Genomic DNA, 25749 nt, shown 5'->3' on the forward strand with positions numbered 1-25749 from the left:
TATTATATTTAGGAATGTTCCTTGTAGCCCTGATTTCTCCGAGACCTTTATCATGAAGGGGTGTTGGATTTTGTCGAAGACTTTTTTAGTATCTAATGAGGTGATCATGTGTTTCTTTTTTTTTCTTTCAGTTTGTTTTTATGGTGGATTACATTGAGGAATTTTCTTATATTGAACCATCCCTGCATCTCTGGGAGGAATCCTACTTAATCATGGTGGGTGATTTTTGTGATGTATTCTTAGGATTCAGTTTGCCAATATTTTATTGATTATTTCTACATCAATGTTCATAAGGGAGATTGGTCTGTAATTCTCTTTCTTAGTTGTGTCTTTGTGTAGTTTGGGTATCAGGGTAACTGTAGTCTCCAAAACAGTTTAGCAGTGTTCCTCCTGTTTCTATTGCGTGGAATAATTTGAGGAGTATTGGGATTAGCTTGTCTTTGAAATTCTGGTAGAATTCTGTGCTGAAACCATCTGGTTCTTGGCTTTTTTTGGTTGGAGGCTTTTAATGACTGCTTCTATTTCCTTATGGGTTATAGATCTATTTAATTTGTTTGTCTGGTCTTGATTTATTTTGGTATGTGGTCGAAGCACACTCTTGCAGATCAGACTGGCCTTGAACTCACAGAAATCCACCTGCCTCTCAAGTGCTAAGATTAAATTGTGTGTCACCAATGCTAGGCTAGGGTTTTTTTTTTTTTTTTTTTTTTGATTTTTCGAGACAGGGCTTCTCCGTAGCTTTTGGTTCCTGTCCTGGAACTAGCTCTTGTAGACCAGGCTGGCCTCGAACTCCCAGAGATCCGCCTGCCTCTGCCTCCCAAGTGCTGGGATTAAAGGCGTGCGCCACCACCGCCCGGCTAGGCTAGGGTTTTTAAAAATTTTTTTAATTGATATTTATTGAGCTCTACATTTTCTCTGCTCCCCTCCCTGCCTCTCCATTCCTCCTTCAATCCTCCCCCAAGGTCCCCATGCTCCCAGTTTACTCAGGAGATCTTGTCTTTTTCTACTTCCCATGTAGATTAGATCTATGTATGTCTCTCTTAGTGTCAGCATTGTTGTCTAAGTTCTCTGGGATTGTGATTTGTGGGCTGGTTTTCTTTGCTTTATGTTTTAAAACCACCTATGAGTGAGTACTTGTAATAATTGTCTTTCTGTGTCTGGGTTACCTCACTCAAAATAATGTTTTCTAGTGGTTTATTATTTTTAAGTTTAAGACCTATACGTATGTGCAACATGTATATGCCATGCCTGACAAGGCAGAAGATGGTGTTGGATTCCAGGAACTGTAGTTACACATTTCTGTGAGCTGCCGTGTAGGTGCTGGAAACTGAACCTTGGTCCTGTAGTTCTAACCACTGAGCCATCTTTCCAGCCCTGTCTATAGTTTTTAAAAGTATGGTTATATTGTGTGTTATTGTGTGGTTCTCTTTGAGTTCAGTTTACTTGGAATTTATTAACTGTATTGGAAATTGTTTTTCTCTGTTTTTGAAAAAGGGTCTGAGCAGCCGGGTGGTGGTGGCGCACGCCTTTAATCCCAGCACTCGGGAGGCAGAGACAGGCGGATCTCTGTGAGTTCGAGGCCAGCCTGGTCTACAAGAGCTAGTTCCAGGACAGGAACCAAAAGCTACGGAGAAACCCTGTCTCGAAAATAAAAAATAAATAAAAAAGAACACTTGTGAAAAAGGGTCTGAGCTATGTAAACCAGGCTGGCTCCTAGATACTGGAATTAAAGGCGTGGACCACTGCCGGGTGGTGGTAGCTCACACCTTTAACTCCAGCACTCTGGAGGCAGAGGCAGGCAGATCTCTGAGTTCTAGGCCAGCCTGGTCTAATGAGCAAGTTCTAGGACAACCAAAGCTACACAGAGAATCCGTCTTCCAAAATAAAAACCAACAACAACACAAAATACAAGCTATCATACCCATCCTTTTAAAAAAATGTCCATCCATCCATCCATCCATCCATCCCACAGAGATCTATCTGCCTGCCTCTGACTTCTGGATTAAAGGTCTACTCAGCCTTAGTTTTTTTAAATTCGTTGATTTTATTTATTTATTTTCTTTTATGTGCATTGGTGTTTTGCCTGCATGTATGTCTGTATGAGTGTATCAGAGCTTTTTTTAAAAAAATATTTATTTATTATGTATACAATATTCTGTCTGTGTATATGCCTGCAGGCCAGAAGAGGGCACCAGACCAGATGGTTGTGAGCCACCACATGGTTGCTGGGAATTGAACTCAGGACCTTTGGAAGAGCAGGCAATGCTCTTAACCGCTGAGCCATCTCTCCAGCTCTGTATCAGAGCTTTGAGTTACAGACAGTTGTTAACTGCCATGTGGGTGCTGGTAATTGAATCGGGATCCTCTGGAAAGAACTGTCAGTGCTCTTAACCACTGAACCCTATCTCTCCAGCTCTTTAGTTTTGTTTTTTAAACTTTATATTTCTTACTCCTGAAGGGGAGTGTCTTAGGGTTTCTTTTTTGTTGCTTTTTAAAAGATTTATGTATTTATTATGAATACAGTATTCTGTCCTCATGTATGCCTGCATGCCAGAAGAGGGTACCAAATCTCATAGATGGTTGTGAGCCACCCTGTGAATGCTGGGAATTGAACTCAGGGCCTCTGAAAGAGCAACCAGTGTTCTTAACCTCTAAGACATCTCTCCAGCCCTTAGTTAGGGTTTCTATTGCTATGATGAAACACCACAACCAATGCAAGCTGGCGAGGAAAGGGTTCCGTATGGCTGTTCATCATTGAAAGAAGTCAAGACAGGAACTGTAACAGGGCAGGAACCTGGAAGCAGGAGCTGATGCAGAGGCATGGAAGGGTGCTGTTTACTGGCTTGCTTCCCCTGCTTTGCTCAGCATACATTCTTACAGCACTCAGGACCACCTGCCCGGGATTGGTCACACCCAGCATGGACTGGGCCTTCCCACATCAGTTACTCACTAAGGAAATACTCTACAGGCGGCCCCAGACCTTAATTGAGGCATTTTCTCCATTGAGGCCCCTTCTCTCTGGTGACTAGCTTGTGTCAAGTTGGCATAAAACTTGGCAGCACAAGGAGGTACAGTGCCACCACTCTAGAACCTTTTGGTTGGGGCTTCAGAGATGCGTCATCAGTCAGGAGCCTTTCTGGAGGACCTGTGCTTGACCCCAGTGCACATGGTTCCTCACAGCCTTCTGTCACTCCAGTTTCAGGGGTGCACCCTCCCCTCCTTTTAAAAATAATAATAAAAAGGAAGGCCTTTTGGTTGATTGGAACATAGGCTGTGCATGTTGGATCTGACCTTACTTAGTTGTTATTTAGTGATTCCTTAGCCTTCTAGAAGTAGTGATTTTACGTCTGTGGAAATGTGCCATCAGCCATTGAAGATGATTTGTTTTATTAAGTATTTACTGTCTGAGTTATACTTATTTAAGGCAAAATGTTTCTTTGTTTTGTTTTAAATAGAATTGTGTTAATACTTAATTTTTTTCCTTTCCACCAATAGTTCCAGAGAACTGCTGGTTTAGATTTTAGCTCTTGACGAGTTGGGAAAGCAGTGAAGGATGCTTAGACTACTTAACGTTCAAATTGTAAGTAAAGCTTATTTCTGTTTATTATATTTGTTTGGAAGACAGATTTTAGAAATAGTAACAGGGAGCTTTAGTTGATGGGATTGTGGATTTTTCTTCAGTTAATTTCTTTCTTTTTTTTTTAAAGTTTTATTTTTTATACACTGTTCTGCCTCCAACATGTATGCCTGCATGCAGAAGAGGGCACCAGATCTCAGTACAGGTGGTTGTGAGCCAGCATATGGTTGCTGGGAACTGAACTCAGGACCTAGAAGAGCAGCCAATGCTCTTAACTTCTGAGCCATCTCTCCAGCTCCTTCTGTAGTCTTAAGATATTAACACTTCCTTTTTAACTTTCTGCCTAAGATGCAAAAGAAGTTCCTGGAGAGATTGTCCAGTGGCTAAGGACACTTGCTGCTCTTTCAGAAGACCTGGGTTCAGTTTTTTACACCCACGTCCAGCAGAAGGCAACTGTCTATACTCCAGTTCCGGGGACCTGACTCCCTCTTCTGGCCTCTGCATGCATTTGCATTCACATGGTGCTCATACATATACTCAGGCACACACACATACACATTAAATAAACAAAAAATATGTATAAGATGAATTTTCTACTTTTTTTCCAGGTACTTCATTTTATAGTAAACAATTACAAAAATTCCTTATTATTTATTTCTATTTGGTATGATGCAGTAGTCAGTTATGAGCGTGAGATTAATGGAATAATTTATTAGAAGTATTGGTTTCCTGCTGGAACAATGGCTCAGTGGTTAGGAGCCCTGGCTCTCCTTCCAGAGGACCCAGTTTCAATTCCCAGCACCCACATGGCAGCTCACAGCTGTCTGTAACTCCAGTTCCAGGGATTCTGACAGCACACACAGACATACATGCAGGCTAAATAAAGTATAAATAAATACATTTTGACAAAGGAGGAGGAAGGAAAATTTAAGAAGCCCCTCTAAGGTGATGTCTGTAAAGGCAGCAGTTCTGTAAACCCCACAGCCCAGTTTTAGCACCAGCGTGTTCAGTGCTTAAAAGAGTTTAAAAATTGCTTTTAAAAAAGATTTTTTGGGGAGCTGGAGAGATGGCTCCGAAGTTAAGAGTACTAGCTGCTTTTCCAGAGGTCCTGAGTTCAATTTCCAGCAGCCACATGGTGTTTTACAACCATCTATCATGAGACCAGGTGCCCTCTGCTGGCCCGCAGGGATACGTGCAGACAGAACATTGTATACATAATAAACAAATCTTTTTAAAAAGATGTATTTTTAAGTACGTGTGTGTCTGTGTGTGAGTGTCTGAGAAGGAAGCGTTGGCTCTGCCTCCCTTGCTGGGATTAGAGGTGTGCGCGAGCACCGCTAGGCTGAATTCATCACTCTTTTTTTCTTTTTGTTTTGTTTCTGTGTAGTCCTGGCTGTCCTGGAACTCACTGTGCAGACCAGGCTGGCCTCAAACTCCCAGAGATCCGCCTGCCTCTGCCTCCCAAGTGCTGGGATTAAAGGTGTGCGCTACCACCTCCTGTCTGAACTCATCACTCTTTTTTTTTTAAGATTTATTTATTTATTATGCATACAATGTTCTGTTAACATATATACACCAGAAGAGGCACCAGATCTCATTATAGATGGTTGTGAGCCACCATGTGGTTGCTGGGAATTGAACTCAGGACCTCTGGAAGAGCAGCCAGTGCTCTTAACCTCTGAGCCATCTCTCCAGCCCCTGAACTCATCACTCTTAACCAATGAGCTGTATCCCTATCCGAGATTAAAATAAAAATCTGGCCAAGCATTGGTGACGTTCACCTTTAATCCCAGAACTCTGGAGGCAGAGGCAGGTGGATCTCTTTGAGTTTGAGATAGCCTGATCTACAGAGAGAATTCCATGACAGCCAGGGCTATACAAAGAAACCCTGTCTCAAAAAAACAAAACAACAACAAAATCTGTTAAAAAAGCCAGGCGGTGGTTCAGGCCCTTAATCCCAGAACTCTTGGAGGCAGAGACAGGAGGATCTCTGAGTTCGAAGGCAGCTTGGTCTATAGAGTGAGTTCTGGGAGAGGCTCAGAAGCTCCAGAAAAACCCTGCCTTGAACCAACCAAAACAAACAAATTCTGGTATAATATTGCATCTCCATAAAAGAAAGAAGTGCTAATTTTATGTATATGGGTGTCTGGCCTGCGTGTACGTCTGTGCACCGTGTGTGTGCACCTGGTGTGGAGGCCAGAAGAGGGCGTTGGAACTCCTGGAACTGTAGTTGTAGATGGTTATGAGCTGCACTGTGGATGCTGGGAACTGAACCTGGGTCCTATGGAAGAGTAGCCAGTGCTCTATTTATTTATTTATTTATTTATTTATTTATTGATTATGTATACAATATCCTGTCTGCATGTATGCCTGAAGGCCAGAAGAGGGCACCAGACCTCATTACAGATGGTTGTGAGCCACCACGTGGTTGCTGGGAATTGAACTCAGGACCTTTGGAAAAGCAGGCAATGCTCTTAACCGCTGAGCCATCTCTCCAGCCCGCCAGTGCTCTTAAGTGCTGAGAAATCTCTCCAGCCCAAGGAAGTTTTAGCATTATGTCTTTTATAATACAGTACCCATCCTTATACAGTAGCTTGGTAAAATATTGTTTGATAAGTTAATGAATTTGAATCTCAAATTTTTAAGTAGAGTGCTGTTTAATTCCTTCTTTTGACACAGTCGTAGAGGCCTATATCCTTTTTAACTAAACAGTTAAATTGCTTTATATCTTAACTATATGTTTTTAACAATTTCAATTTTTCCTCTTTTTAGACCCTCCGGTTTATCATCTTTAGAAGACTAGACTTCTGGATGTCTAATCTACTGCGTCTCTATTGAATTAAACCATGAAAATGAAACCTATAGCCCTGGCCATCATCTATGAACTCTAATTACATTGATTCGTACCATTTGAAACTTCCTCAGGGAATAAAAAATGACATCGGCAGTGGTTGACAGTGGAGGTTCTGTTCTGGAGCTTCCCAGCAATGGAGTAGAAAATCAAGAGGTTAGGCATTTACTGTATTTTATCTCTGTTTTGTTAATAGAAATCAATACATGAGTTAATCTTGACATAATTCACAGAAACGGGTATTTGAGAGTAGAAATGTACAGTGCAGAAAATTGTGCAGGTGTTTTTTTTTTTTTTTTAAATTTATTTATTTATATATTATGTATACAATATTCTGTCTGTATGCCTGCAGGCCAGAAGAGGGCGCCAGACCTCTTTACAGATGGTTGTGAGCCACCATGTGGTTGCTGGGAATTGAACTCAGGACCTTTGGAAGAGCAGGCAATGCTCTTAACCACTGAGCCATCTCTCCAGCCCCCTGTGCAGGTGTTTTTATGTCAGTAACAGTGAACGGATGATGCAAGATGTGTGTGCTAGGATGAGTTTGGAATAGGAAAGAGAAGGAAGAAGGATGTTACATTAGTTTAGATAACAGTTAAGTTTCTGGCTGGGTGGTGGCGGCAGATGCCTTTAATCCCAGCACTTGGGAGGCAGAGGCAGGTGGATTTCTGTGAGTTTGAGGCCAGATTGGTCTATAGAGAGAGTTCCAGAACAGCCAAGACGGTTGCACAAAGAAACCCTGTCTGGAAAAAAGGAAACAAAGTTTCTGATAATATCTATTTTCTTAGATTATGGAGAGTGAGAAATAATGTATTTAAATACCAAAATTGCGGTCCTCTTAAGTTAGAAGCTTTCCTTTGCTTTCTGTATTATCTTTATTTCTTAGTTATTCTGTTATGTCTAATTCAGGACTGATATTTTAATCTAATATGTGCAGTTACGTATTTAGCTAGAAAATGTTTTGGATCTCACGCAGGTAGGATTTTGAGTCTCTAAGTGTGATTGGTCGTTTTGTTGTTACAGATAGATAGCACTGAAGGAAGAGGCAGGAGCAGAAAGCAGATTTTCTCCTCTGCTTTCTCTTCCCACCCTTGGGTAGAGACTGAGTATGGAAACAATGCAGTTGTAACAGTGCTGTCGTGCAGGTGTCTGGTTAGCGGCACCTTGGGAGTCTCTTCTCTGTGAGATGCTGCTGTCACTGGGGTTGGTGCCCTGATAATGAATGGATCAGGTCCTGCCTGATAACAGTGAGGACACTCGTGTATGTGCTGTGATCTGGAGCATTTTCCTTTCTTGCTGTCTGTTCGGTCTGTAAGACACGGATCTACTGTGGGAAGACTCATGGGACATACTTTTCTTTTGTCAGTGCTTTTGCTAAGTCCTACATGTTCCCTTTGTATTTAAAGACTTCTTCTAAAATGGGTCAGAGTCCATTAGAGGAAGTCCAGGAGATCAAGCCCAGGGTGGGCTCTCTCATCTGATATCACCCAGTGAATGCTGCTTCTCTTTCAAATTATTTTTCTGTCCCCTATAGCTTTGTGGTGTTGGTGTTTACCATGTGAGGAGAGCTGCCATGGACAGTGGATTTGCAGAGTATATTTATGTTTTATAGATTAAAAAGATAACAGTATAGAGGACAAGGATCTAGGTTTGTTTTCAGAAACTTCCTTTACTTTTTCCTCCTTTATATGGAATCCCAAAGATTTCTGGTCAGAACATAGCATGGAGGAAAAAATTGTGAATTTATCAAGTTATTATTGACTAATGATTAATGTGGTATAACAGGGCTGTTATATTCTATGGAAGGGTGTCAGAAGAAGCCGGCCTGCTTAGTGGACATTTGAAGTGCTGTGGTGCCAGCATGGGAACAACTTTCTGTTCAAATTCCACAACTGTTCATCAGTCCTTTTAGCAGTTATTAGCCAACTGCTTCATTATGGATCAAATCCCTTTTCTTTCTCTTTCTTTCTTCCTTCCTTTCTTCCTTAAGACAGTTTCTCTGTATATCTCTCTCTGGCTGTCCTGGCACTCGCTCTGTAGACCAGGCTGGCCTGGAACTCACAGGGTTCCTCCCACCTCTGCCTCCCTAGCATTGGGATTGAAGGCGTGCAGCACTTTGAGTGACATGGAAACATTTCAGCAGACTCCATCTGAAGCAGAACGCATCTGATGGGAAAGGAATCCCAGCTAGCTCCTAAAATATACTAAGGTTTTCTCTATTAAAAGGGAACACACGGATCACCACAAGGAAACAACAGGAATGGGGAGCGAGAGAGCTACAGGATAGTCCTGCTGGCCTTTTGGTACCAAAGCCACTCCCTACCTGGTCCAGCCTATCAAAGGCCATTATTGAAGGAGGTTCCCCATCATCTACCTCTGGATGTTGCCACACTGAGGACCAAGCTTCCATTACTTGAGCCTTTGCAGGAAGGTGCACTTAAACCTTATTGAAGCCATGGGCATCTTTAGAAAATATAAAACAGTAAGATGACAGTGTCTTATTAAAATAGGAAGAGGGGCCAGGCAGATGGCTCCGTAGCTAAGAAGGCTCTGAGGGAGGTAGGAGGCTCACTGGGATGTGTTGGCTTGCAGAGAAAGCTGAGGAAACATGAGCTCCAGGTTCAGGGAAAGACCCTGGTGTGTGTGTGTCCTCTCTATCTAGAAGCAGTCCTTTGTCCCTCAGTGCAGATATCCCGTCTTCCTCTCCCTTGTTCTCTTCTCCTTCATCCTCTAGTCTTCTATTTCCTGCCCTTTGTCCTTCAGGGGTGTATAAATCTTCGTGCTTGGGAAAAACAAAAACAAAAAACATTTGAAACAGATGATTCGAGTAGTTGTATGAATGACCAACAAGCAAAACAACAACAACAACAACACCTGTTCAGCATTTTTGGCCATGAAAGAAATGCAAATAAAACGTCAAAGGTCCTGCCACATGCTTGGCATGGTGCTCATTGCGCAGTGGCCCCACATGTTGGAGAGGGTGAGCTTGGCTTGCTTGCACACTTGTAGTGGAGATGAGGGTGAGCTTGGCTTGCTCTGACACTTCTAGTGGAGATCTCATAAGAGCTGTTTTGGAAAATAATTTGCAGTCTTAAAATTAAGTGTATATTGTTGTCTTATCTGGTAGACTCCTACCTTTTATTTTGAGGGAGGGTCTCCCACTTGAGGGTTGAGTTTGCCTCTTCAGCTGGCTTTTCCCAGCATCCTGTCCTCCTGTTAAACACCGGGGTTACAGGCAGGTCACCATGTGGATGCCGGAGATCCAAACTCTGGCCCTCATGCATGTGGGTAAAGACTGAGCCAGCACATGGATAGACATCAGCACAACCAGATGCACACAAAACACAATCTGTTGATTCCTATATACAATTTAAAAAATGCATAGACTAGTGAGGTGGCTCAGCAGGTAAAGATGCTTTCTGACTTCAGCCACTGGGACCTCCATCGGGGGATGAGAACTTGTCCTCTGCCCTCCATGTGCAGGGTGGTATGTGTGCATGAATGCAGGTGTTAAAGTGAGTGTATTACCTGGACGAAGCCGATTAGAAACAATTAAATCTGAAAACAAGATCCTCATCTGCGACCAGGCTTGATTTCACACTCCTTTACTCAGCACTGGGAGGCAGAGACAGGTGGGTCTCAGAGGTTTGAGGGCACTGTTAGAAGTTACAGCACAGTTGCGTGGGGACAGCTCAGTGGTAAAGTGCTTGATGGACCTTGATGGCACTGTTAGCTCCAGGTTCAGTGGGCTCTGTCCTAGAAAATGAGGAGCTTGTGGCCTGAAGATGTGGGTCAGGGGGTAAAACTTGTAGCAAGCAAGCTTAGGGCCTGAATCTGAATCCTCAGATCCCACATAAAGCCAGGCACGGTACAGTGTGTCTATAATCCTGTTTCTGTGGTGAGATTGGGGCCAGAGATAGAAGGGTCCCTGAACAACAAAAGAGCCTGTCTCACACCAGGTGGACGCAGCGACCAACACCCTAGGTTGTCCTCTGACCTCCGTGTGTGGGCTGCGACGTGTGTGTGCATACGTAGATGCGCACTCACAGACAAGGTGAAGATGGACTTCTGTCCTCCACAGGCATGTGCACGTACGTGCGCCTGTGTATGGGAATGCAGCCCCCTCCTCTGTACAGGAAAGCCAGTTAGGCTTGATTGTCAGAGAAGCAACATTTTCCCAAGTGCAAATTGTTATATGTGTGTTTACCTGAATTTAATCATAATTGGGTATTCTGTGTTTTCTTTGTTCAATCTGGCAACCCAAGCTCATAGCGAATTAGGTTGGTTGCCTCCAGATTTTGGGTTTCATCTGTTTTAATTATTGCATACTTTAGTAACTTGAATAAAGTAATCCTAAGAAGTTAGGGGATGTTTTAATTTTAACTCTGCCTCATTCTTTCTCCAGTAAACCAAACAGTAGGTACTCTGCGTATCTGTCTGCGGTACCTTCTGTTCTCCACCGTTTGGTAGCACAGAAGTCATGAAGTTACTTGCTGTTAGTATATATGTGTTCAGTATGTGAATCCCTGCTAAAGGTGGAATCTGTAATGTTGTGTTCTTTGAACAGGTCCTTCAATTCTGCATTATGTGCTGTGTGCATTTTCGAGGACTTAAGTGTAACTTTTGCTGTCTAATAATCTCACTGTCCAGTTAGTTAAGGATTTGGATGTGTAAATACAGCAGAATGCCACAAAAAGCCGTCAGTGTTAGGCACACAACTTGTGTCAGAAGGACTTCAAGTAGAACAATACCTGTTGGGGGATTAAAGAAATGGGATGGAAAGCCTTTAGTGGAGGGAAAGGATTTGGGCAGACAAGTAGGCTACAAAATGACATGAGTCTTTTTTTTTTTAATATTTATTTATTTATTTATTATGTATACAATATTCTGTCTGTGCAGGCCAGAAGAGGGCACCAGACCCCATTACAGATGGTTGTGAGCCACCATGTGGTTGCTGGGAATTGAACTCAGGACCTTTGGAAGAGCAGGCAATGCTCTTAACCACTGAGCCATCTCTCCAGCCCCGACATGAGTCATTTTGACATAGGAAGGCTTCCTCTAGGATCTGGGTCACACAGCTTGTGTGTGGTTCTGTAGTGAGAAGCTGGCAAAGGTGGCGAGCCAGTTTGATGGGGCTGCTATCTAAAACATCCGATAAGCTGAGTGGTTTCACAAAATGAAATTATAGTCTCACAGTTCTAGAGTCCAGAGTTTTGAAATTATGTTGGCTGTGTTATTGTTTTCCGAGAACTGTGAGATTTGCCTTATGCCTGGTAGCTGGTGCAGCTTCACAGTCTGCTTGGCATGAAGGGAGAATTCTGTGTCTTCATTGGCTTCCCTCCACCTCCACCTGCATGTCCTGGTTTTCCTTTTCTATAAAACTAGTCAGAGTGGGCCAGGGCTCGGCCTATGGATCGTATCTTACCTCTGCAAAGATCCATTCCAAATAAGGTCACAGTCACAGCAATGGGGTGAAAGCATACATCAACCATAAAAGTGTGAAAGTCATAGTCTCGTGTTTTAACCTATTAGACAAATACAGGACCATTAAAGCTTTTTGTGCAAAGAAAGAAATGACATAGTCGGTTCCAATTGTGCAGTGACGAGGTGCCTTCAAAGTAGGTCTGAGGACTGCTTCTGCTGTTGTGGAATAGGACAGCCACCAGTAACTGAGTTCTTCCTGCGAGGTGCACTGCGCCACGTGCTTTGTGCTTACTTGATTTTCAAGAAATTTATGACACAGTATTAGGACTGACTTCCTAAGTGTGAAGAAATAGGGTTAGAGAAAAACAAATAGAAGAACAGAAAGAGATTGATAATTTAGTTCAAAATTTTAGTGTTGTATCTTGTGGCAAGTTGAAAATAAGTTGCCGGTGGTTGGATGAAGGACAAGGACTTGTGCCAGTGGTACGATGAGGACGGGTGCTCTTGCCTGAAGAAAATGCTCAGAGGACACTTGTGATCTGGGCAGTGTGGGTTCAGTGGTGATGGGGGAGGAGCTGCGGTGGACTTAGGTGTGAGGAAAGGGAAGCACAGGCGGGAAATGGTTGATGTATAAGAGCACAGACAGGGCCACGAGCTAGTCCAGATGCCCCTGTGTGTGTGTGTGTGTGTGTGTGTGTGTGTGAGAGAGAGAGAGAGAGAGAGAGAGAGAGAGAGAGAGAGAGAGAGAGAACCTGTGCAGGTGCTAGTGGAGGTTGGATCCTGGAGCTGGATTGCAGGTGGTTATAAACTCCTGATGTGGGTGCTGGGAACTGAACTTGGGTCCCTGCAAGAACCTTATTCCTCCTAATGGCTGATTCACCTCTCCAGCCCCCTTGACTACATTTCTTAACACAACTGCCAAGAAGCCCTTAAAAGATAAGTGTGTGTGTGTGTGTGTGTGTGTGTGTGAGTGTCTTTGTCTGTGCATGTGTGGGTCTCTGTGTGAGGTAAAATTACATGGTTCGGTGCAGTAGACATTTTCAAGTTTGTTGGGCTCTGTTGGAGCCTGCACCAACAGAAATCAATGGGGAGTGCTTGGGAGGGGGTGCTGAGGCTGAAGAAATGTTAGAGAAATTGAGACAGAAAATACAGGATAGATTTGGGGAACTGCCAGAGACTGCCACAGCACCAGCAACCTCCAGCGCTTCCCCAGACTGGATTCCCATTGTGTCCTACCCCATCCCGCCTTCCACTTCCCCACACAGGAAACCAGGAGCAGCTCTTGACTGGGGGGGGGGGGGCGGTGGCCTGTGGGGAGCCTGTGAAACATGAAGGTGATGGTAATGAGGAGGGCCACCCCCAAGTCTGTGCCAAATGCTGTGCACAATTCTCTAACCCGACCGAATTCCTTACTCACCAGAATGAATGTTGTACTGATCCACTTGTAATGGTGATAATTGGGGACCAGGAGAACCCCAGCAACTCTTCTGCATCCCAGCCAGAGGGCCACAGTAGGCCCCAGGTCATGGACACAGAAGTCAACAATTTCCCAGATTCTGGGTCTTCTGGGCCTCCTGATCCTACCTGGGGGCCAGAGAGGAGAGGAGTCTTCAGGACTTTTCCTGGTTGCTGCCACAGGGACAGCAACTGTGGGAGGTGAAGGTCTGATCTTGGCCAGTCCCACACTAGGAGCAACCCTGTTGCCTCCAGAACCTACTCCTGTCCTCTCCCCTCCCCTGCCCTGCTGGGCAGCACAGATCAGCTGATTACCTCACCTCATCTGGCATTCCCAGGCACCACAGGACTCCTGGCAGCTTCCCGCAGCAAGGGGTCTTGAGCTGCTGCCTCCCCAGTGCTCCTGAAGCCAAAGAATGGAAGTGGAGAGCTGGGCTATGGTAAAGTATAGAGCAGGAGAGTACTGTTTGAGATTTGAAATCTCAAATTTATAATCCAGACATGATGGAAAATATCTGTAATCCCAGCACTTGGGGTACTGAGGCAGTGGATTGCTGCAAATTTGAGGTTGTATGTGAGGGGCCAAATAAAGAAACGGCTGACATGACTGTTCCATTGGGGGAAGAGAAGAAAGAACATCAGAGCAGACAGAAAAGGAGGCAGACTGGACATGGCCAGGGCTAGGGAGGTGGGAGAGCAGGAGACAGAGTAGCTGGGGAGAGCAGTGGAGATAGCAGGAGACAGGATAGCAAGAGAGCCGAAGATAGCAAGAGGGGAGGGAGAGATAGCAAGAGAGAGAGAGAATATGGGAAGGGGAGGAAAGCAAGAGATAAAGTCAGCTTGGAAGTTGTGGAGGATAGCAGATTACAAAGAGGGGAGTAGCTTCAAGGAGGGAAGGGCCAGGAGACCATTGTGGATTTGAATTGCATAACAGTATTTGTGAGTAGGGATGGCTGGTGCCTGGAGGCTGGCATGGGCTTTGATATGAAACCACAAGTAGCCATATGTTCCTTCTGCCAGAAGTAAGGGAAATGACTCCTTTTGGCAGATAGGAGTCCATTTCACAAATTTTTGAGAAATGCTGGCTTTTATCTAACCACCAGAAATCCTCCTATAGTTCATCTTTTTTTTTTACATTTTTTAATTGACTTTATTGATCTATACATTTTTCTCCGCTCTCCTTCCTTCCTCTCCCCTCCCCTTCAGCCCTCTGCCATGGCCCCCATGCCCCCAATTTACTCAGGAGATCTTACCTTTTTCTACTTCCCATGTAGATTAGATCCATGTATGTCTCTCTTAGGGTCCTCATTATTGTATAGGTTCTCTGGGATTGTGAATTGTAAGCTAGTTCTCTTTGCTTTATGTCTAAAAGCCACTTGAGTACATATTGGTATCTGTCTTATGCATATGAAATTATATAGTAGCTAACACGATAAAGCTGTTTTGGTGGACATGATCAATAAAACACATGAGGAAAAACAGGAAACAAATTTTTAAGAATTAGAAATTATAGAGAAATGAGTAGTTTAGGGACAATGTGGCAGAGCCTGGTCAGAGGAGACAGGTAATTAATTAAAGGAAAAAGTTGTTAAAGGGTGGGGCAAGTTGATTTTTATAGGCAGAGCAGCCTGCTTATAGGCCTTGAGATAGGACATAGCTTTGCCGAAGGGTGGCCATGGTGCAGAGGGCCAGCACAGAATGATGAGAACAAACAAAAAGTTGTTCATTGTTGATATTCTGAAAATACTTTTGGTGAGGAGGTGGACTTGAGATGAGTTAGGGATTTAAGAGTTTTTGTTTTAGTCTGGGTCTCACTATGTAGACCAGGCTGGCCTGGAGCTTCGAGAGACCTGCCGTCTCTGCCGTCTGAGTGCTGGAATTGATAGTGTGCACCAGCGCGCCTCACCAGAGTATCTTTTTGAGAGCTATAGATAGTAAAGATCAGTTAAAACTTAGCTTTTTATATTTTGGTTTTGGTTTTTGAAGACAGGATTTTTCTGTGTGGCCCTGGCTGTCCTGGAACTCACTCTGTAGACCAAGCTGACCTTGAACTCACAGAGATCCGCTACCTTTGCCACGAGTTCGAAGTTCGAGTTCTGTAATTAAAGGTGCATGTCACTACACCCTGCTGGACTGTTATTAAATAGTAAGATAGGTGAGATTTGAGAGGGCGGAGCTAGATCCTGACTGGTGGGGAAGAGAGTGTCCGTAGAGGGATTTCACATTATGGAGTATTTTCATGCTATGACGATACAAACCCTTTGCTTTTCTCTGGGTGTGTTGATGGGGCGCTTACAGTAGAAAGCACCTGGTGCTAGATTTACTTCTAAAATACAGTGTATTTGGGACCATGACGTACTTCTAGACCTAACTGTCTGGATTTCTCAAGTCCGGGAGTTTGAGGCTAGCCTGGGCAACTTAGTGAGACTGTTTCCCGAATGAAAAAATATTGTAAAAATTTAGAGGAAGGAAGTAATTTATAACTTCACTGCATAATTAACCAGTATGTGGGTCAGCGTCAGCTCAGTGCTGCTTAGCTCTCTTCAGTTTTGGTGAGTAAAGAACTCCATAGTTGCTTCACAGATAAAGGGATGCACTGTGGCTGTGCAGGTGGACGTGCAGAAGATGCAGCTGCCTGCTTGCCCAGCTGTGGAGCAGCCATTCTCTCCGTCTCCCCCCCCCCCCCAGCTTGCCCAGCTGTGGAGCAGCCATTCTCTGTCCCCCCCCCCCCCCCCAGCTTGCCCAGCTGTGGAGCAGCCATTCTCTCCGTCTCCCCCCCCCCCCCAGCTTGCCCAGCTGTGGAGCAGCCATTCTCTGTCTCCCCCTCCCCCCCTGCTTGCCCAGCTGTGGAGCAGCCATTCTCTGTCCCCCCCCCCCCAGCTTGCCCAGCTGTGGAGCAGCCATTCTCTCTGTCTCCCCCCCCCCCCAGCTTGCCCAGCTGTGGAGCAGCCATTCTCTCCGTCTCCTCCCACACCTTGATGTTGAAAAGCTGATTCTTTGTCTTATCTGAAATAGAGAAATTGTTAGCCAAAGAAATTTTTTACAGTGTATTTTGCAAATTAAAGCTTTGGTGAAATGTTTTATGGACAATGAAGCACATATAAAGTACATACATATCTTAAGAATAACTAATAAACTGGGTGGTGGTGGCGCACGCCTTTATTCCCAACACTCAGGAGGCAAAGGCGGGTGGGTTTTTGAGCTTGAAGTTGGCCTGGTTTACAGCGAGAGTTCTAGGACAGCCAGGACTACACATAGAGACCGTGTTTCTAAAAACAAGAAACAAATAAACAAAAATGTACGCCGTATTACTTACCATTCGGGCTGAAGTGGAGTAATTGCTGGCATTTCTTTCACCCACTCGCATGTTTATTTGTTTGTTTGTTTTTGAGGTAGGGTCTCAGGTAGCCCGGGTCGTCTTGAATTTGATGTGATGTTTGTTTGTTTTTGAGGTAGGGTCTCAGGTAGCCCCGGGTGGGCTTGAATGTGATGTGTAGCTGAAGATGATTTGACCTCCTGTGTCTGTCCTGTATCCCATCTCTGTCTTCAGTGGTGTCATCCCCACAGACCTTGTCACGTTCACACCTTCCTTTATAGTTTTATCATTTATGAAAATACACGTAAGCAGTGTGTTCTTTATTTTGTAGACTATGACTCGGTTTCAGGATGAGTTACATCATCACAGGGCTTCTCAGAGAAGCAGCTGAATTGTTTATAGAGCTGCTCAGGTCATTGGGTCATCCTGAGCTTTGGGGAAGTGCTTCAGCATGGACCCACTGTTGCCTGCTTGCCCTGCAGATACACGGTCAGTTATTGGGTTGTGTTCTGGTGTTTCTGTGTGTCTGCTTATGGTGATTTTTCTCAGCACAGAGGAGCTGATCACTCACTCAGGCTCCAGGGCCAGGAGTACAGTATCAAGACGAGGCAGATGTGGATAAATAACAGTTTGGAACAGGCCTCCCCTGGTGTTGTGTCCTCAGGAGGACATCACTGTTAATACTGGTGTTAACAGCTCATCCTGTCATGGGAGATGCACATATACAGTCAGTTCCTGTACATTTTACACGGTGAGCCTTTGTAGTCATTCCCAGTAGCATCCTGTGGAGAGGCACAGTGTTATGGTGGCAAAGTGCTACAGAGCAAAGCTGTCTGTCTCTTGGTGGCCAGGAAGCAAAGGAGTTTCAGACAGGAGCCGGGCCCAAGAGGTATAACTAACTATTCAAGGGCGTACCTCCAGTGACACTCTTCCTCTGCTAGGCCTACATCCAGTTCTTCCGTAGTCTGTTCACGTCCGTCTGTCCGTCCGTCCATCCATCCATCTAATTTTTTTATTCATTCATTCATTCATTCATTCATTCATTAAAGATTTCTGCCTCCTCCCCACCACCGCCTCCCATTTCCCTCCCCGTCCCCCATCAAGTCCCCCTCCCTCGTCAGCCCAAAGAGCAATCAGGGTTCCCTGCCCTGTGGGAAGTTCAAGGACCTCCCACCTCCATCCAGGTCTAGTAAGGTGAGCATCCAGACTGCCTAGGCTCAAGACGCCATCCATCTATTTTTTAACAAGTTCTTTAAAATATTTCTGTCCATATGCGCGCTCTGGCTGCACATACACCTTTGCAGCAGAGAGGCATCAGATCCCACTGTAGATGGCTGTGAGCGCTGTGAGCCATCCTATGGTTTTGGGGAATTGAACTCAAGACCTCTGAAAGAGCAGCCTCTGAGCCATCTCTCCAGCCCTTACTAATGGTCTTTCACATGTCTCCCAATCCAGTCAAGTTGCCAGTCAAAGTAACCACACACATTGGTGCAAAGCTGATCAGCTGTCCAGGCACAGCTGACATTCTGGAGATCGTCAGCCCTGTCTTCCTGAAATTCCTGTTCTCTTCCTTTGTGTCAGGGACCCTCTGTCTTGTGCCTGGAACTCTTCCTTAAGTTAGTGGGGTTTTGTTTGTTTGCTTTTGAGACGGTTTCTCTGTAACAGCTCTGGCTGTCCTGGAACTTGCTATGTAGATCAGGCTGGCCTCGAACTCAGAAATCCGCCTACCTCTCTGCCTCCCCAGTGCTGGGATTAAAGGTGTGCACCACTACTGTCCAGCAAGTATTTGTTTATTTTTAATGGCCCAAGACTGTGAGGTTTTTTTTTTTCCAGTACTACAATAAAAGAAAAGAAGAGCTTCTTGTCTGACACACATTTCACACTTTGATTGACTCACGTCCTTTTTTCAGCTTCTCTGGAGGCTCTTTTGTTTGAACTCTTCCTTCTCAAACGTGTCTGGCGCTGTCTGTGGCCTTGCCCCTGTGCAGTGTGCTGCTGCTTGGTCACCTCGTGTATTTGCTGTTAGGCTGTGGTTTGGTTCTCTGGGGTCTCCTGACCCATCTGATACCTCTTCATACACTTTTATTCTTCTCAGGGTGTGCTGCTCATGTTCCGTCTTCCGTAGTGTAAAGTAGCACAATCTCACCTTTGCTTTAGGAGCTTTCCCAAAGGAGTGAAGTACGCGTGCTACTCCCTGTCTCTTTAAGACTTAGCGATTATTGCATCCAACCTCTCCTTTTCCTTGTTTTCTGCGTCCTTGAATGTGACACATGAAAGACACTCTGTGGACTGAAGGGGATTTTGTGAACCCAGTGATTCAGAGCAAAATCCAGAATTTTCCAATGAAAAGCTTGATTGTTCTCTAAATTTGCTTTTGTAGGGAGGTGACAAGGTCCCTGAATTTCCAGCAGTGATTGTGGAGCCAGTGCCCAGTGCAAGATTAGAGCAGGGCTACGCTGCCCAGGTTCTGGTGTATGACGATGAGACTTACATGATGCAGGATGTGGCGGAAGAACAAGAAGTTGAGACTGAGAATTCGGAAACAGGTAGACGTCACAAAAGTGTTTTTTTCCTATAACTCTTATTTTTAAATTATCTATTTTATGTGTAAGGACATTTTACCTGCATATGTATCTGCACTGTGTGTGCAGTGCCCATGGTGGCCAGAAGAGGGCATTAGATTCCCCTGAAACTGGAGTTACAGGTGGTTGTGACTCCAACCCAGGTCCTTAGGACCAGCATCCAGTGCTCTTAACTGCTGAGCCGTTTCTCTAGCCCCAGAACTCATTTTGTAAGCTTCAGTATTACTCTTGCTGGGAATCTTAAGCCGAAGTACCTGTTTTAAATTGTTGTTTTGCGTAGGTTGGAAACTGGTGTAAAATCTTTGTTTAAGACATTTTATATAAATAGATTAGAGTCCTACATTATAGGTCTTTGATATTTAACAGTCATAAAAGTAGTTTTATGTATTTTTCTGGGACTACAGGTATTCAGTTATTATTTACAAATAGAGTTAGTAGGTTAGTACACGACCAATATTTTATAATTAAAAACCATAAGGATAGTGTTTACCCTCTATACCCGGTTGAGCCCTCCTTTGACTCAGCATTGCTGGAGCAGTGTTTTTTTTTCTCTTCAATTTGAAGCATCTTTGCTTGTCATGTTCCTCCCCCTTTTCTGTCTTCGGCATCTTGGTGTTTCCATCAGTTTGTATTTTGTTAGCTATATGATGTAGTTGGGAATTAGTGTGTGTAATTCTTAGAGAAATCCTTTTTTTCTATGACTATGAAGAAAATATTTTCCCTTTATAATTTTAGTGACTTACATAGTAATAAAAATTTATCATAATATGTTAATGGTTTTCCAAAAAATATTTATTTATTTATTTATTTATTATGTATGCAATATTCTGTCTGTCTGTATGCCTGCAGGCCAGAAGAGGGCACCAGACCCCATTACAGATGGTTGTGAGCCACCATGTGGTCGCTGGGAATTGAACTCAGGACCTTTGGAAGAGCAAGCAATGCTCTTAACCACTGAGCTATCTCTCCAGCCCAATGTTAATGTTTTAAAAAAAATCTTATTATTGGTTTGCAATCCTAGTGAAATTTCTTCTCTCTCTCTCTCTCTCTCTCTCTCTCTGTGTGTGTGTGTGTGTGTGTGTAGGTCAGAGGACAGCTTGTGGGACTCAGTTCTCTCCTTCCACCATGTGGGTCCTAGGGAGGGAACTCAGTTCTTTGGTGCTCTTACATCCTTCTTTTACATCCTTCTCACTGGCTGGAAATCTTTTAAACATTTGCCATGCCCAGTGGTGTCTTCTAAGTACTGCTAGCTTAGAAGGCTCACTTTGTTCTTGAGTTTCATTTTTTTTTTAAAAAATTGAGCTTAGAGATTAGAAGCTGCCTTGCTTACTGAACAATATGCTGTGCCAGCAAAACTCAGGTGGAGTGTGCATCACTGGGTCTGACTTCAGCACTGCCGTCTGCAGTGGCGTCTTGCTCCGGAAGGTGGCGCTTGTTTCTGCGTGCGAGTTTTCCAGGCTGAAGGCAGAAGTTCAGGGGTAGCTTCCATTATTACTTTATTGAATTGTATGTGTAGCAGTGTTTTGCCTGCATGTATGTTTGTGCACCATGTGTACCTGGTGTCTGCAGAGGCTAGAAGTGGCCATTAGATACCATGGGACTGATGGATGCACACATCCCAGATAGTTGTGAGCTGCTATGTGAGTAGGGACTTTACCCTGGGTCTTCTGGAAGAGCAGGCAGCACTGTCGTCTCTCTAGACCTGAGGTTTCTTTTTGAGGTAAAATAACTAAAAGTACTAAATACAGTGACATTTTGGAGTAGATACTGTAATGAATCATATTAACCATCTATTATGCCATCGTAACCAGATAAAGCACCAATTGTACACTAAAATATATGATCGCTTAAGCTGAATGCACAAAAGGAGAATTTGTTTGAAATTTCTAGGTAACTTTGGGGTTAGGCATAGTGGGCACACATTTTATCCCAGCACTGGGGATTGGGGCAGAGGCAGGGAGATCTGTGAGTTTGAGGCCAGCCTGGTTTACATATCAAGTTTCAGGCCATCCAGAGCTACATAGAGAGACACTGTCCCAAAGGACAAAACAAGACAAAACAAAACAAAAAACCCAAAAAATGATTGGCGTTTTTGGCATGAAGCTGAAACTTTAAGAAATAAAAACAACAGTGCAGGATTTGCATAAGTGGATACATTCGGGTATTTAGTGTATAGAGTGCCAGAGCAGGCTGACAAGTGCCATTGTGAAACTGATGACAAATTCTGTGTTAATTGAATTAATTCATGTAGAACAATTTGAGTAAGGAATAAATGTAAACAGGTTAAGGATTCGAGGAGGATTCCATTCACAGGACAGAGATGTTACTGACTGTGACACTGGAAAGAGGATTGGAGCTTGGAGTGTAGGTGTAATGGGGCTACTCCAGAGCCTGGGCCGAGGTTGTGGGTCTAAGGCCAGCCTGAGCCCAGTATGACAACCCATGTGGAGAAAAGCAAGTTATTTTTGTATTGTAATGATTTCGTTATGCCATTATAATCTGATACTGTAATTGTTTTTGACAAGTTTTTTTTTGATATTTAATACTATTTTATTTTGCGAGTCTCTCTGGTACCCTTTCCAGGCTTTGAACTTGGTACAGCCTTCCTGCCCTGTCTCCTGAGATATGCCCTGCATGCTGTGCCATATGCACTCTCAATACTATTCTTCAGATTGGTTTTTCTGTTTTCTTTTTCTTTCTTTCTTTTCTTCTTCTTCTTCTTCTTCTTCTTCTTCTTCTTCTTCTTCTTCTTCTTCTTCTTCTTCTTTTTTGTGGTCTTTTGAGACAGGGTTTCTCTGTAGATTTGGAACCTGTCCTGGAACTAGCTCTTGTAAACCAGGTTGACCTCGAACTCACAGAGATCTGTCTGCTTCTGCTTCCCGAGTGCTGGAATTAAAGGTGTGCGCCACCACTGCCTGGTTCAGATTGGGTTTTCTTAAGCAGTAGAAGGAAATGCTAGACCAATCACATTATTCTGAAATGGTAAAAAGTGCCTCCGGACTTCACTTTAAATGTTTAGTTCCATTCTTGATCATGAATTTTCATGACTTTACAAGGATAATTAATAGCCATAGGATAGTTTTTGTTTTATGCACCTACCACACTCCTCCAAATAATTGTTTCAGCAAATCTGAGCCTGGTTCTGTTTCTTCTTTAAAGAACCACACTCTTTAAGTGGACTTACTTCCTATATTAGAATTCACCGGTGAACAAGAGTTGTATCAGCAAATCTGAGCCTGGTTCTGTTTCTTCTTTAAAGAACCAGTCTCTTTTTTTTTTTTTTTTTTTTTTTTTTTTTTTTTTAAGATTTATTTATTTATTAAGTATATAGTGGTCTGCCTGCATATGTCCCTACAGGCCAGAAGAGGGCAGCATATTTCATTACAGATGGTTGTGAGCCACCATGTGGTTGCTGGGAATTGAACTCAGGACCTTTGGAAGTGAAGCCAGTTCTCTTAACCTCTGAGCCATCTCTCCAGCCCCTAAAGAACCAGTCTCTTTAAGTGGACTTACTTCCTATATTGGAATACACCGGTGAGCAAGAGTTGCCAATGCTCAGCTGAGTCCGTTTCCAGTCAGTAATGGATTAGGATGGAGGGTCGGCCATTCCTTGTGATGTCAAAAGCTTGTAACTTAAATTCTAAACTTGCTTAAAAAGAAATTGACTGAGCAGAAAAGGAAAGGAGTACAAGGCCTCAGATTTTATTTGGTGGATTGGGGGAATTAAGATACAGAACAAGGGCTGGGGAGATGGTTCAGTGGTTTTGGATGCTTGCTTGCAAGCCTGGCGACTTGACCTGTTTGATCCCCGGGACCTCTGTTGAGTTGGAGGAAAGAACTGGCTCCACACAGTTGTCCTCTGACCCCAGTTGGGCACCCTGGCATGTGAATGCATACCATACACATCACGAACACATACAATTAAAAAATATATGTAATTGGATTTTCTTGTCGAATGCTAGGAAATATTTCCTAGACTCCTTTTAAACTATAACGTGTGTGTGTGTGCGCGCGCTTGTGCGTTTGTCTTTTTTTTTAAATTTTTTTATTTATTATGTATACAATATTCTGTGTGTATGTCTGTAGGCCAGAAGAGGGCACCAGACAGACCTCATTGCAGATGGTTGTGAGCCACCATGTGGTTGCTGGGAATTGAACTCAGGACCTTTGGAAGAGCAGGCAATGCTCTTAACCACTGAGCCATCTCTCCAGCCCTGTTTTTGTTTTTTGAGATAGGGTCTGATCTCTCTGTGTATCCTGGCTGTCTTGGAACTTGGATTTCTAGATCCCCTGACCTTGAAGTCACAGGGATCTGCTTGCTTCTGCCTTCCCACTGCTATGATTAAAGGTGTGTGCCACCACTCATGGCTTATAATTCATATTTTATCAGCCTAAAATAATCTAATTTATTCTGTAATCTCTGGTGGTCACCTTGAGGTTTTTCTTCTTTTATTTTTCCATACCCACTCACCTCTGCCAGAAACACTGTCCTCAGTGTTAAGCAGGCAGGAGTAGGATCCTAGCCTTTCATTACCTCGTATGTACAAGGATTCTCATTTTGATAGTATTTATTGTCTATGCTTATTTTTGTTTTGGAAGTCTTCAGTTTCCTCTCAAGGCTTAGCGATGATATCAACAACCTCTTAAATGTTGTCAGGAAAACTACGTTTGTAAAATTTTTAAAGAGGCGCGTTCATCTAGCCCACTAGTAAGCTGTTGAGGGTGGGTCAGATTGGCGGTCACAGAGAGCCTTAGGAGTGCAGTAAGTGTGGAGGGGAGCTGTCTCTGGAGGCTCGAAATAACTCAACAGGCTGTGCTCTTCCCCAGCACTGGGCCTGCTGACAGCTGGATGCGATGAGAGCGAGGAGCTCATTGGATTCTCTAGAGATGTGACAATACAGTCTTTAATGTTTACATTAAAATATAGAGATAAGAAATGAGTTTTATTGGATGTCAAGAGTTAGTAATTAAGCAGATAAGCAGGCGCAGGACGGACAGAGGCTCTGCTGGAGGACGCACTACCGTGAAGCTGGCATCTGGGTAGAGGACCGGGATGTCGCCTAGTTGGAAAGTGCTTACCTGATGTGCCAGGCCGTATGTTCAGTCTCAAGTACCGTACATAAGTAAAGAAATACAGTTTAAATAGAAATGGCTGGGAAAGAAGCAGGAAGGCTGGCTGCTGTGACTTGAAGGGTGATTTAGGAAATATTGAAGTAGTGGCTGTAGGAACCAAGAGCTACATAAACATCACCCATGTCAGCTCTCACCCGAAAAAGGAGGGGCATACTCACGAAAACTGTCACCCATGTTATGACAGAGACAGTGCGTCCTGTAGAGGTTTGTGGAATGAGAAGCAGGCGACTTTGTTAATAGTCACATTGAGTTTGTGTGAAAATAAAGTATCTAGGAAGGAGTATTTAGGTATTTACGGATGCATACAGGAACGACCAGGGCTCCATCACAAAGGAAATGGCATATTCTTATTAGGTTAATTTGTGGGAAGTTTTAGTGAAGGAAACTCAGCACAGTGAGAAGGGGGGAAGGAGAGCAGCACCCCAGCACTCTGCAGCAGGCCTCTTTCTATTCTTGGCTCCAGAGCTCAGGGGAGGAACTACTCAGCCACTCAAATGCAAAGCAGTTGCCCTGGAAAAGGAATCACCTTGGGAAAACCTGGCACCTGGTTATATGGCATGCCATAGCGAGAGAGCCAGGGATGAAGACCTCTAATCTCCTCTAGTTCCCCTCAGCCTTTCTGTTGAACAAGCCCGGTAGGAAGCTATATGAGGCCCCTTGATGCAGCTACTCTCCTGGGATGGAGTGCGGTGGGAAAGAGCTAGGGGCAGATAGACAAGCTGCTGAGTGTAACTGCGGCATAGATTTGGGAATCACCCTCACTTGAGGCTGTGGAAATGAGTTAGATCTTTTAGGGGAACGGTATTGGCCCTATGGGGGTGGATAGTTCAAGGCTGCGTTTGTGATGCATAAAAAAGTGATACAGAATTAATGAGGGTTCAGAACTGTTTGTATTTTGGAAAACCTGAAGAATTATAAAAGCAAATCTGAGAGATCGTCCTGGGTGACTGAATTTTGCTTTTTCTTCTAAGCATCTTTCTGTAGCAGGAAAGAGTATTGCCTTCGTTTGGCTATCTCTGTCTTCAGTTTTTCTCCGTAGCACTCGCTGGCTTATTTAAACTTCTCAAAGTGTTTATTTAAGGCTGTAAGGACATCATGAAAGAAATACTTACAGTATCTTAAATAAGTCTTTCCTTGACTTCATGAGCAACTTTCTATATGCCTCCAGGTTTGACAGGTCTGTAGTGCATTCAGTCAGAACATTTAACTTCATTTATATCTGTTGTATTTTCCTTTCATTTCCATGTTTAACAAGGAAACAAAACAAATCAAAGCAAACACGTACCTTCAGCAAGCATTTTTCTTTGCCGTTTTTCCTTGTCTTACTGCACATGTCTGTCTGCAGCTCACTGCACCTGTCAGTCTGTCTGCAGTCTCTACACCTGTCAGTCTGTCTACAACTCACTGCACC

At 43.8% G+C, this 25749-nt stretch overlaps 1 protein-coding gene across 7 annotated transcripts in view; it reads left to right on the top strand.

Moving 5' to 3' along the window:
* Positions 1-25749, top strand: part of Elf2 (E74 like ETS transcription factor 2) — a 90096-nt gene that overhangs the window by 13627 nt on the left and 50720 nt on the right. For 4 of the 7 annotated variants that reach the window (XM_041659087.1, XM_041659090.1, XM_041659091.1 and 1 more), the window contains exons 2-5: positions 132-215; positions 3496-3580; positions 6350-6584; positions 19004-19169. In XM_041659087.1, coding sequence (XP_041515021.1) covers positions 6513-6584; positions 19004-19169 — 238 coding nt within the window. In that variant the 5' untranslated portion in view covers positions 132-215; positions 3496-3580; positions 6350-6512. Of the gene's footprint in view, positions 1-131; positions 216-3495; positions 3581-6349; positions 6585-19003; positions 19170-25749 lie in introns of those variants that run through there. The other 3 variants (XM_041659088.1, XM_041659095.1, XM_041659096.1) reach the window with 3 other exon arrangements.

This window comes from Microtus oregoni, unplaced genomic scaffold (assembly GCF_018167655.1).
Source record: "Microtus oregoni isolate MIOR12 unplaced genomic scaffold, Mior012 000010F_ref0000083, whole genome shotgun sequence".
NCBI lineage: Eukaryota > Metazoa > Chordata > Mammalia > Rodentia > Cricetidae > Microtus > Microtus oregoni.